This window comes from Rhincodon typus, chromosome 21 (assembly GCF_021869965.1).
Source record: "Rhincodon typus isolate 14 chromosome 21, sRhiTyp1.1, whole genome shotgun sequence".
Classification (NCBI taxonomy): Eukaryota; Metazoa; Chordata; class Chondrichthyes; order Orectolobiformes; family Rhincodontidae; genus Rhincodon; species Rhincodon typus.
The window spans coordinates 33,361,744-33,374,551 of NC_063352.1; the positions used below are offsets into that span (position 1 = coordinate 33,361,744).

General features: G+C 41.6%; 1 protein-coding gene across 1 annotated transcript in view; it reads right to left on the reverse strand.

Moving 5' to 3' along the window:
- rgs11 (regulator of G protein signaling 11) overlaps positions 1–12,808 on the reverse strand; it is a 137,432-nt gene that overhangs the window by 101,547 nt on the left and 23,077 nt on the right. The window contains exon 4 of the mRNA XM_020527009.2: positions 17–123. Within this exon, the coding sequence (XP_020382598.1) occupies positions 17–123 (107 nt within the window). The remainder of the gene's footprint in view (positions 1–16; positions 124–12,808) is intronic.

The window sequence follows — 12,808 nt, forward strand, 5'->3', positions numbered from 1 at the left end:
GTTCACAAGGTGTTACCTGAAATCGATAAGGAGAATCATCTGCCTGGAGAACCAAATTCTTTGGATCCTTTAGTGGGTAAATGTAGCCATACTTTACTATTAGGTCACCAAGGTGAAGGGATTCTGCAGTACAGAAATAAAACGTCCCAATAAATGGCAACTCATTGGTGATACAAATGGTCAGCCAAGAAATGCTCAAGACAATATAAATATACAGCCACTGTGCTTTGGCATCAAACTGTAGACCTATCATTTAAGCAGAGGCAGAGACACATTTATTTTAAATGAATCAATGTATTTGTTAAAGTAGTACAAAAATGAATTTATGTGAATGGGTGAAATTTGTATGATAACATTGTGTACAATAAATTTCCAGATTTTAGCCATAATTTCAGATTTGCCACATCATTTCAATATTTTTCTTAACAATTAACGAAAATACCGCACTTATTTTGTGAATACTTCATAAATGACAACTAATTACAACCAATTTTTATTTCAGCTTTTATTGATAGACTTCTTATTTATTAAGAAAAAGCATACATTTTTATTTTCCAAAAATAAAGACTGGAAAATTGTTCTGAGTATAACAGAATGCAGAAACACAAAGCAATATTCGACGAAAACAATTTTCTATTAAATCAAGGTGAAAGTGTGAGCCTGAAGTATAAACTATGAACAGATATCATTCAAGGTAAAATAATATTGAAGTGAAGTCTAATTTTCCCTGGACTTTCAATAGGCAAGCTGGTGAAATGCATGGACAGGAGGGTTAAAATCAGACATAAAGCTCTGAATTATTTATCCTCATTGTGAAAATTGGAAATAGTGGAATTAGAGAACAGGAGAAGACATATCACACAGAACAATCTCCTGCTGATATCAGCTTACGATTATGAGTCTGATGGACAGCATTCCTACCTCACTATTCAATGGCTCAACATCAAATTAGTGAATACAGAGAGGAGCATGGGAAGATTGGAACAGGAATAGGATATTCAGCCCCTCGAGCCTGTTCCACCATTCACTGAGATCATGGTTGATCTGTGACATAATTCAATATACCTACCTTTGGCCCATATCCTTTAATATCTTTGCTTAACAAAAATTTATTCACCTCAGATTTGAAACCAGCTTTATTGTTAAAGTGGAGATGGTTCTAGCTGCAGACAGGAAAGAAAGCATTTAAAATGGAAATGGTTGTAAGGCCTTCAGGTCACGCTCCTAGGTGCTCTGAAGTCTCATTGGTGGCCCTGGTCCAAGCAGTGGCCAGGAAAAGGGAACATAGCAACAGGATGAGGTCTTTCAGGCCTTGAGTTCAAATAGATATCGGTAATTAGGTTTTCCTTTGGGTAAGAAAATTATTTACATTCAAGTAACAGCACTGTGTCAGTAGGTGGGGGCTGTTAGGATCAATACAAGGAGCTTAGCTTCAAAAACATGCAAAATTTGATGAGGTAAGACTCTCAAATATCATTTAATATAGTCCCTGCTCATACCGTCTCTTACCTCACTACTCAATACTCTCCTCTTCGACTTCTCTTCAAACGTCTATAGCCATTGACTACACCACACTTCACTTTTCTTCAACCTACTCCATTACTCTGTACTTTCCAATCTCAATGCTATTAGAAAATTTGCATCCTATAATATCCATAATGTGGAGGTGCTGGCGTTGGACTGGGGTGGACAAAGTCAGAAATCACACGACACCAGGTTATAGTCCAGCAGGTTTATTTGGAATTACACAAGCTTTCAGAGTGCAGCCGCTTCATCAGGTACAGTCCTGACGAAGGGAATGCACTCCGAAAGCTTGTGTAATTCCAAATAAACCTGTTGGACTACAACCTGGCGTCGTGTGATTTCTGACTTTATACACTCCATAAGACGTCTTCTCACACAATGAACACAATCAGTTCTTTGATACAGTTCCACCATTCTGTTAGATCAAGAATAATCTGTATCTTATCTCTATCTAGCTGCTTTGATGCCGTAACCACAATATTTCTGGAAGTTATTGGCAATGTTGAAAAAGTTTGAGAATAATACTTAGGTAATGCAAACAAGCACCAGAATCATACTCTACAGAAGAGGCCCCTTGGCCCACCGAGTCTGGATTTACAAAAACTAAATCTACCCTCCTGCCATTTTCCAGCACTTGGCCAATAGCATTACTTCAAAATTTTCTTTCATGGGATGTGGGTGCTGCTAGCAAGGCCAACATTTGTTGCCCATCCCTGACTGCACTTAAGGTGGTGGTGATGAGCCCCATTCTTGAGCCACTGGCAGTTCATGTGGTGTAGGTAGAAGTCACAGTGTTGTTAGGGTGCGAGTTCTGTGATTTTGATACAGCAATAATAAAGTAACAGCAAGATAGACCAAGTTAGGATGGTGTGAGACTTGGAGGAAATCTTGCAGGTGATGGTGCACCCAGGCATCTGCTACCTTTGTCTTTCTAGGTGATGGAGGATGCATGGTGGGAGATATTATCAAAAGGAGGCTGGATGAATTATTGCATCTTGCAGGTAGTACACGCTGTTGCCACTTTGTATTAATCATGGAGGGAGGAAGTGTTTAAGCTGGTGGAAGGAGTGCCAATCAAGTGGGCTGCTTTGCCCTGCACGGTGTCAAGTTTCTTTGGTGTTGTTGGAAATGCACTTGGGCAAGTGGAGAATTTTCAATCACACTCCTGACTTGTGCTTTGTAGATGGTGGACAGGGTATTGGGAGTCAGGGGGTGAGATGCTGGCTGTAGAATTCCCTGCCTTTGACCTGATCTTGTAGCTATAACATTTATGTGGTTGGTCCAGTTCAGTTTCTAGTAAATGATAATCTCAAAGACATTGTTAATGGGAGATTCAGCAAAGGTAATGCCATTGAATGTCAAAGACAGACAATTAGATTCTTTCTTGTTGAAGATTATCATTTTCTGGCACTTTACTGGCACGCAAGTTCAACTTATATCTCTTAGACCAAGAAGCTTCCCAGTTCAGTGACACATGAGGCAGATAAGCAGATGCCGACGTCTATAATTGCAGCTGTGGTTTTGTGGAACAAGTCTTTTGGCAGTGGTTACAAATTGAGGAGTACCACTGAGTATCAAACATGGCTGACTCACTGTTTGCCTGAAGCATATTGAAAGGATTTATGGGTTGAAAATCAAAAGTTTAGTACTCCTTCCATAGCCATCAAGTCCTGGAATGGGAACCCAGAGCTTGTGGCTGAAAAGGTAAGGGAGACAGCCACTATACCACAAAACTTGCCCACTTATTACCCAAGCCTAAATGATCTTCAGGTCTTGCTCCATGTGGACACGATCTACATTAGGGTCTGAAGAGTTGCAAATGGAGTTAAATAATGAGCAATCAGCAAACACCCCAGAAATGACCTCATTTTGGAGGGAAGGTCCTTGATGAAGTAGCTGAAGATGACTGAATCCCTGAGGAACTCCTGCATCAATGTCTTCAGGCTGAGATGACTGACCTCCAATCACAAACGTGTTCCTTTGTGCTAGGTATGATCCTAACCAGTGGAACATTTCCTAATGACTTAAATTTTGCCAGGGCTCCTGGATGCCACATTCATTGAAATGCTGTCTTTATATCACCTCTCTTCTGATAAGCTTATTTGTTCATATTTGGACTAATGGTTGCATTAAGATCAACAGGTAGGTGGAGCTGGCAGAACCCAAGCACAGTATCAATGAAGCGGTTCTTGCTGACTAAGAGCTGTTTGATAGCACTGTCATCAACCTCTTTCATCACTTTAGAATAGAATAGAATCCCTACAGTGTAGAAACAGGCCCTTCGGCCCAACAAGTCCACACCAACCCTTGGAGCATCCCACCCAGACCAATCCCCCTGTAACCCACCTAAGCTACATATCCCTGAACACTATGGACAATTTAGCATGGCAAATCCACCTAGCCTGCACATTTTGGACTGTGGGAGGAAACCGGAGCACCTGGTGGAAACCCACGCAGACACGGGGAGAATGTGCAAACTCTACACAGACAGTTGCCTGAGGGTGGAATCGAACCCGGGTCCCTGGCGCTGTGAGGCAGCAGTGCTAACCTATGATCAAGAACAGACTGACGAGTGGTAATTGGTTTGGTTGGATTCTCAGGCTTTCCTTAGATAGGACGCACCTGGGCAATTGTCCAGAATACTGGGTACATGCCAGTATTAAGCTATATGGATCAGCTTGACCACTGAGCTAGTTCTGGAGCGTGTCTTCAATAACATTGCTGAAATATTGCCAGGGCCCACAGACTTTGCAGTAACCAATGCTTTCTGCTGTTCATTAACATCATGTGGAATTCGTCAAAATGGTTGCAGTCTGGCATCAGTGATGCTGGAGATCTCAGGAGGAGATTGAGATGGATCATCCACTCAGCACCCCATGGGAATGAGTCCCCCATTCTCCCCCCTACTCCCCGAGAAAGCCAGTCCCCCATTCTCCCCCCCATCCTCCAACCCTCTCAGCCACAAAAAATGGTGCCAGGCCGAGCGAGAACGTCACCGCAGGCTCTCCTTCCTCGAAGCCTTTTGTGGTCTGCCCCCTCCCTGACCTCGTATACATTGCATAAGCCCAGCAGCTGGTTCAGTTCGATGAATGTGGTTTTCCTGTTGGCTAAACACTTGGCAACCGAATGACTGTTCTTGACAGGCCCACCCGGGGCTGCAAGGGATGATGGGATTTGGGGTGGGATGGGGACATGTGTGTGGTGAAGGCGGTGTTTGGTATGCTTGCCTTTATTGGTCAGTGCATTGAGTATAGGAGTTGGGAGGTCATGTTGCGGCTGTACAGGACATTGGTTAGGCCACTTTTGGAATACTGTGTACAATTCTGGTCTCCCTGCTACAGGAAGGATGTTGTGAAACTTGAAAGGGTTCATATAGTCATTCAGCACGGAAACAGACCATTCGGTCCCACCAGTCCATGCTGATTTCAGCAAAGATTTACAAGGATGCTGCCAGGGTTGGAGGGATTAGGGAGAGACTGAATAGGCTGGGTCTATTTTCCCTGGAGCGTCAGAGGCTGAGGGGTGACCTTATAGACGTTTAAAAAATCATGAGGGGCATTGATAAGATGAATAGCCAAGGTCTTTCTCCCCCAGGGTGGGGAAGTTCAAAACTAAAGGGGAGGGATTTAAAAGGGATCTGAGGGGCAACTTTTTCACGCTGAGGGTGCTGCATGTATGGAACGAGCTGCCAGAGGAAATGGTGGAGGGTGGGGTGTACAAATACGACATTTAAAATGCATCTGGATGGGTACATGAATAGGAAGGGTTCAGAAGGATAGCAGCCAAATGCTGGCAAATGGGACTAGATTAATTTAGGATATCTGGTCAGCATGGACAAGTTGGACCGAAGGGTCTGTTTCCATGGAATACAGCTCTATGACTATGACTATGGCTTCTTTGGAAGATGGGTGTAAATGTTTCAGCTATGAATTTTGCACTGATGTGTTGGCTTCCCCATCCTTGAGGATGGAGGTGTTTGTGAGCCACCACTCTTACTGTCTAATATTCAATTATCCCTCCATCATTTATGACTGGATGTGGCAGGATTGCAGAGCTTAGATCTGATCTTTTCATGACTACACTTTAACAACGATCTTTAATTTACACATGTCAGAACAATATTTTTCAGAGCTCAAAAAAGATTTAAAAATTTGCAAAGTAAAGACATTGTGTCAACGTATTCTTAAATCTGCATCTTGTGCCTGTCGTTACGCCAGTAAACTGGAATTTCTCAAGTTCATCAAGATTATAACACTTGTAAGAAATGCAGAAGCATTTTCCTTGAGCCAGATTAAAGTTTTCAAGATGTTTGCAATGGAAAATTAATCACTTCTGTAGGTCCATAAAGGTTGCATCAAATATTTTCCAATTAATGTAGAAATCTCAAATGCGTGTAATGTCAAAATAAACATCAATCCTAGCTAAGTAATTTCTAGTCCCTTTAGGGTAGAAATTTAAAATTTGATAGGTTAAATATTTGTTTCCACCACACTCTGGCACATTGGAACATTTTAATCACTTTCCATCAGGTCCTGTATGAAATATTGCATCAAACATTTCTGCACGTAATAGAGTGTAGTGCTGCCAGGGTCTGTACCTGGGTCACAATGGATTGACAGCAGTCATTCATCCAATCGAACACCCATTCGAGGTGGGCAGCCATTTACTTGTACTTCTTTCAATCTACTCAACTGTGTTCACTCCTCCACAGTGGGGAGACCAAATACAGGCTAGATGACCACTTTACACAATACCAAAACTCACTTCATTACCAAAACACAACCTTCTGTTTGCTAATCTTTTTAATACATCATCTGTGCTCACATTTCTGTCCTAGGTCTGTTGCAATATTTCAGTGAAGCCCAACGCAAGCTGGAGGAACAAGCTCTCATTTTCTGCTTAAGGCACTTGACAGCCTTCATTGAGTTTGACAAATTCAAGCTATAAACTCTGCCCTCCGTTTTCTTCCCCTCCCAGTGTCTAGTTTTCTTAGTTCAGTAAAGCCTACCTATGTTCTGCTATTAATATCTACTCTAACCCTATCCTATTTCTCTATAATGATGACAACTCCCTTTTTCCTTTCGTTCTGTGACACCTGTGATCTCTGACCTTGCTCACTCTCTAACCTTTAAGGTTATAAAACCCATCAGCTTTCTGCATCTCTCTCTTCAGTTCTTAAGAAGAATCTTTTAGCTTGATGCATTATCCCTGTTTCGCTCTCCAAAGATTCTGCCAGACCTGCCGCGTCTCTCCAGCAGTTTCTCTTTTTATTTCAGATTTCTAGCATCTGCAGCATTTTGCTTTTGTTTAAATGATACATTTACAATGTTTCCAGGTTTTACATTGATGTATTCCTTGCTCACAATTGCTTGATGTACACTGTGCAGCCAAGTTCATAAAATTAAAATTGCAGTTTCTACTTTATTACTATTTAAATGACGATGCAAAAATAATTTGTAGATTCTTCATATTGCATGATCTGTATCTTGTGAAATCATTACAAAGAACTGTTGTGGAGAACTTTTAAATGAATGTGGAAAGCTTTACGTTAATACCAAACCCAAATTAGATTAAGCATCTTCAGCAACTGAGCTAGAGAAGTCACCTGAGCTCTAGCAATGATGTTCTTTCAAGAGGTACCAAGCCTGCCTGTCTGATGATCGTTTCCGAGCAGAAACAGAGCTATTAATTAAAATGGTGTTCAACGCTCATTATTGGAACTCAGGGGATGACTGTTTCTCCAAAACATGATGGCTCACAAGGATCATCAGACACAAGAAGGAATCTCAAAGAAATGACTCACCTTTTCCTCCCCTAATCAGTAAGGAAATTAGGTAGTTGGTAGAAACATTTCCTATTCAGTCTGAGGATAGATACTTTTCTCCTCTGCCTCAGACAAAGCTGCAGCATTTAGGTATTATCTGTCTTGAGGAAAAGATTAGAATTGCTTAGGAAGGCCTTTGAACTGTGGGTTCAGAACACTACCATCAGAAAACATTTGCAGTGTAAATGTCCACGATTGTTGCCAATTAACAAGTCGCCTCAGTGTATCTAATTAAGGATAGTGAGTGGACTAAATGGGTGGTAGGGCCAATGGGGACACAGGGAGTTTTGGTGATCGGTAATCACATTTGGAAAGGTGGGCTCTGTAGATGTACGCAGCGGAATTGCAAAGACACCTCAACATGGAGGTATCCTCTGAAGATTTCTAAAGTAGTCTGAAAGTAAGTGTGGCCATCATTTTGAAGGGGCAACCCCTCCAACAGGATGGCCAGTGGTCGGAATGTTGCCCTCATGATTTTTGCAAGTTTGGACAACGGGGTTAAGAGGACCACCAGTGGTCCATTGCTTTTCTGCAAGAAGGCTTCCTGCCCTCTACCCCAGACACTAGGCAGTTCAGCCAACATGTCCCCAATTTGGACTCAAGTGGGCACTTAACTAGACACCTGCTACTGCTAACTGGGTGCCTGGTGCCCCTCAGAACCCATCTCTGGTAAGATTGCTGAAAGGCAGGGATCCCATCAGGGAACTGTCCCAGTGCAAGATTCTTTATTTATACTCCATTTGCATCCTCCAAACTGGACAGTACAGTCCTTTATTCCTGACTTGCTGAACTTTCATTTTATTATTTTTATTGCTTCAGCATTATTAAAATTGCTGTCAGTCGTTAACCTTTAGAAAAACAACAAAAATGCAGATGTTCTTTTGAAAAGCACTCAGTCAACAGAATTAGAGGGCAGGATTTTACAGACACTGCGGTCTCTGCACGTCCTGTTAAAAAGGTTGGGGGTGTGGGAGTGCCTGGGACTGGGAGTGGCACCAATTGCTTTAAAGTGAGACTTCTGCCCTCACTACAGATAAAGCCCTGCCTTCGAGAGCTGACGGTCCATCAGATGGTTAACAGCTCTGATCCATCAGCACCAATCAGAAGTGGTGGCCATTGCCAAACTGCATGCAATTCCATCACTCTAAAGAGCTCAGGACCTGGGGTCCCAGTGAAAGGGAGGTGGGAAGCTGGATTCAAGAGGGCAGGGGGGCAGGATTAAGCAACTGGTTGATCTTCAAGAGGGTGAAGGATTGCCTCTGATGGGGTCAGGGGTCCAATAAAAAAGGTTCCCACCTACTTGCCCAATATCAGCCCGTCAATAAAGCTGCCAGGCCTCCCTCATACTGAAGGCTTCCTCACTGTGGGTCAAATATCAGTGGTGGTTAGATGAGGTCCTTAAGTGTGAATTGGACTCTGTAGGCCCAACAGCAGGTGGGCTAGCTGAAATCTCCCACCTCCCCCCGCCATAAATTTTGAGAAAGGTCGGGTGGAGAGACAGGCCATTCACTTTACTTGCCACCTTGTCTTCAAACTCGCTAGGAGCATAAAACACAGACCATAGAACCACAAAAACATGCAGCACCAAAGGAAGCCATTCAGCTCATTGTGACTGGGCCAGTTTGTAGAAAGAGGTATCTAGTTGACCAACACCTCTGTTCTTTCCCCATTTCTCTTCCAAATGTTTTCTGTAGTATGATCAGCTCTGGGTTGCTGATACAAGGTCAGAATGAACATCTCTGACTCCTTACCTGAAAATCTTTCAGCATTTTTGTGGATGAGACAAGCCACGCCTCAGCAAACTCCACTGAACCTACTGATAGCTGCTATACTTGTTCGAGAATCAAGAGCCTGCAGATATTGCTGTCTTGTTCTTCCAGCAGTGCATCAATATTACATCATTTGGCTTTGTCCAAAAGAGCTTTTCTGAAGGGTTTGATGGGTGCTGAGGCAATGACCCATTCCATAAGCCTTTCAGCTAACTCATTTGGTTAACTTACATACAGTTTTACTGGCACCTGCCTATAAATTTGTCACTCATTTCACATGGTTGTTGGCAATATGACATGAACTGGTTGTGAACAGGCTTTGAAGCCTGAAATTGATTCATACTTTAATTGGTTCTAAAATCTGAAAAATGTCAAGGATCTTTGCAGTCATAATAAAAATAAATGGGAGGGCTTAATTATTTCTTAATCCTTTAGTGCCCAAAGCAAAAGGAATCTCGACTGACTGCCTTTCTTTCTCAGTTATCTGCTGATACAGGAAATAAAGACTGTGTATTTCTTTAAATAACTGAAATTCTGACGGTATTTCATTGAATTGTCAGTCCACAGTTAGATGTTTGCTTTCCACCATTGTCTACGGTCGTTAAAATTGCAAGCAAAAATGTACTTTGCAGTGTGGCGCTTTTGATGTTGTCGTTGGCTTCTCTCTTCTTTCTAATATTACAAATTTACAAGTTGTTTTTCTTCTCTTTTATTGTTGCTGTAACATTAAAATTGGCAGTTGACTTCTTACTTTTGTTGTCTTGGCTTCAAAAGGTGTTTTTTTTAAAATTCTTGATGAACCTTTAAAAGCCACAGGCTTGTAAGAGCCAGTTTTTACCTGTAGGTGGTGCTCCCACCAAAAAAGGAGTAATGATGTCAGAGTCAATACAGTGTGGAATTGGAGGAACACAGCAGGTCAGGCAGTATCAGAGGAGCAGGAAAGTGAACATTTCAGGTCGGGACCCTTCATCAGGACAAAATAAATTTAAATTTAGCTTGATTCATTTGTACAATCAGCAGGGCAGGAGTGCCCCTCCATAGACTGGTGATGTGAATCCTAATGCTCATTATGTAATGTTCCTTAGGATGAGCAATGTCTGTTGCTTCTTGAAGCAACAGATATCAGTTGATTCCTATTTTATCCTATATCAAATCCAAGCAAATTATAAAACCTACCAACAATTACTTTTGGCTCCAGAAATGGATTCTGATAAATATTGATATTTAGTAAATGTTAGAGAACTCTTATCTCTACTTTCAAATCAAAAGTCTACTCAGGTCATAAATGATGATGGACTATTGGAAATACTCAACACAAATGGGGTGCAGCACTCTAGGATCCATTCAATTCTCAGTATGCTTGTAGGATTAACCCACTGTGGCAATTCCATCAATTATTCAAACTTTGTCAGCTTGATTTATTAGAATAATTGCTCATGTAGAGAAGCAAATCAATATTTAGATTGACAACAGTATGCATGTGGCTTTGTAATTGAAGAATGTTTTTACAAAACTGAAGAATGCTTTTACAAGTAAGAGACACAGCCAAGATTTCAAAAAATCATACAAGTCCAAAGGTAACAATGATATATCTCTGTTGAATGTCAAGTTCAGGTGTTAGGATGATAGACTTTATGACTGTCAATTGCATGGCATCTTATTGTCTTTGCAAAAGTGAAGGCTGGTGACAGGAACCCTACAGGCAGAACACAGATACACAAATACTAGATATTCTGAATCTAAAGCACAGGCCATTCCAATTCCAGAAGCTTTTAGCCATTCAATATACTTTTTACAATTCACTGAAGACTGGCTCACAGATTTTCAGAGGTGCTATGCAATTTATGAGGGGTCAACACAGTAGTGCCACAGCAAAATCCAAATGATAGCACTCTATTATACAAATATATATAAGATCTGATGCCCTTGAGCAATTCTTTTCAGAAGCTATGTGTGAATCTTTATAACGTCATCATACTGCAACTCTTGTGATATTGCCTAGGAAATCCCAATTGGTTTATTTGCATTGTGAAAGTTTTGCTACACTATAGAGGTCACTGATGAAACTGCACCTAGAGACCATACAGTTTAAGTCTCTTCTTTTATAAAACGATATACTTGTAATGAAGGCAGGTCAGAAAAATTTCTAATTAAACTAAAGAACAAAATCTGAAACATTAACTCTGATTTTTCTCTAGGTTGCTGAGCTTTTCGAGCAATTTCTAAGAGATAGTAAGATCTGCAGATGCTGGAGTCAGAGACAACACAGTGTGGAGTTGGAGGAGCACAGCAGGCCAGCCAGCATCAGAGGAGCAGGAAAGTTGACGTTTCAGGTCGGGATCCTTCTTCAGAAATGGGGGAGGGGGAAGGTACCTCTGAAATAAATAGAGAGAAGGGGTGGAGTTGGGGAAGGTAGGTAGGATGGTGATAGGTGAGTGCAGGTAGGCAGTGGTGGGGATTGGTCAGTGGGATGAGCGGGGCAGATAGGTGGGAGAGAAGATGGACAGGTTGTGTCAGGTCAAGGAGGTGGGGATGAGACGGACGGTTGGTCATGCGATGAGGCTGCGGTGGGGAGATTTTAAAACTGGTGAAATCCACGTTTAGGCCATTGGGCTGTAGGCTCCCGAGGTGGAATAGGAGGTGCTGCTCCTCTAGTTTGAGGGCGGTGTCATTCTGACACTGGAGGAGGCCCAGGATGGACATGTCACCCAGGGAGTGGGAGCGGGAGTTGAAATGGTTCGTGACCAGAAGGTGTTGTTGCTTGTCGTGAACAAAGTGCAGATGCTCTACGAAACGGTTTCTGAGCCTCCGCTTGGTTTCAACAATGTAGAAGGAACACATATTTTTGTTTCAGAAAAAACATTCACTAGATAAAATCTGGGATAAGAATTTTGATTTATTAGGTTGCTTCTCGTTTGGAAGAATGAAAGCTGATCTTATTGAAGCCTATGTTACAATCTCTGCAAAGACTTATGACCTGAGATTCGAACTTCTAGTTATTAGCCAAAAATAATAACAATTTTCCACATTCTAACGGTAACAAATGACTGTAATAAACTATTGGCTCAACATTATTTTCTTTTCCTTGGGTAGATTATTTAAGCTGTAGGAATCAGAAAGAAAGCAGCATTCCCCTTCCAGTGCATTCCCATATTGCTGTCTACTGAGTAGTAATTTTGAGTGACAATCTCAAGGTGCTTTCCTAAATTTACCCAGAGTTCTTAATTCATTCAGCAGCATAAAAATTCATCTTCCACTGTCCTTCCAGAATGAATTTCTTAGTATCCTTAGAACGCTGCATGATGCCTTCCTTTGTCTAATGACCACTTCCCTCCCACATCTGAGTATAGTAGATCGCAACTTCTCTCCACTGACTAGTAAAATGCATTAACTTCACATTCTGGTAGAACTGTTAATTAATTATTTTTTGACCCAGTTTTATATCAATCTTAGATGAAAAAGACAATTTACAGCATCCGTACTTACAACATGGTACCACCACTGTGAGAGGCTCCAAGTCTTCTCATTATAAACCCAGAGGCTGGGTAGACATTGTCTCTAAGTGTAACTATCATGCATCATTTTCTTGGTTAAAAAATATTGAAGCCCTTCTTTGATCTCTACCATTTAAATCACCCAGGCTTACTGTCACGCAGACTGCAGAACATGTCATATGAACTTCTTCACTTAC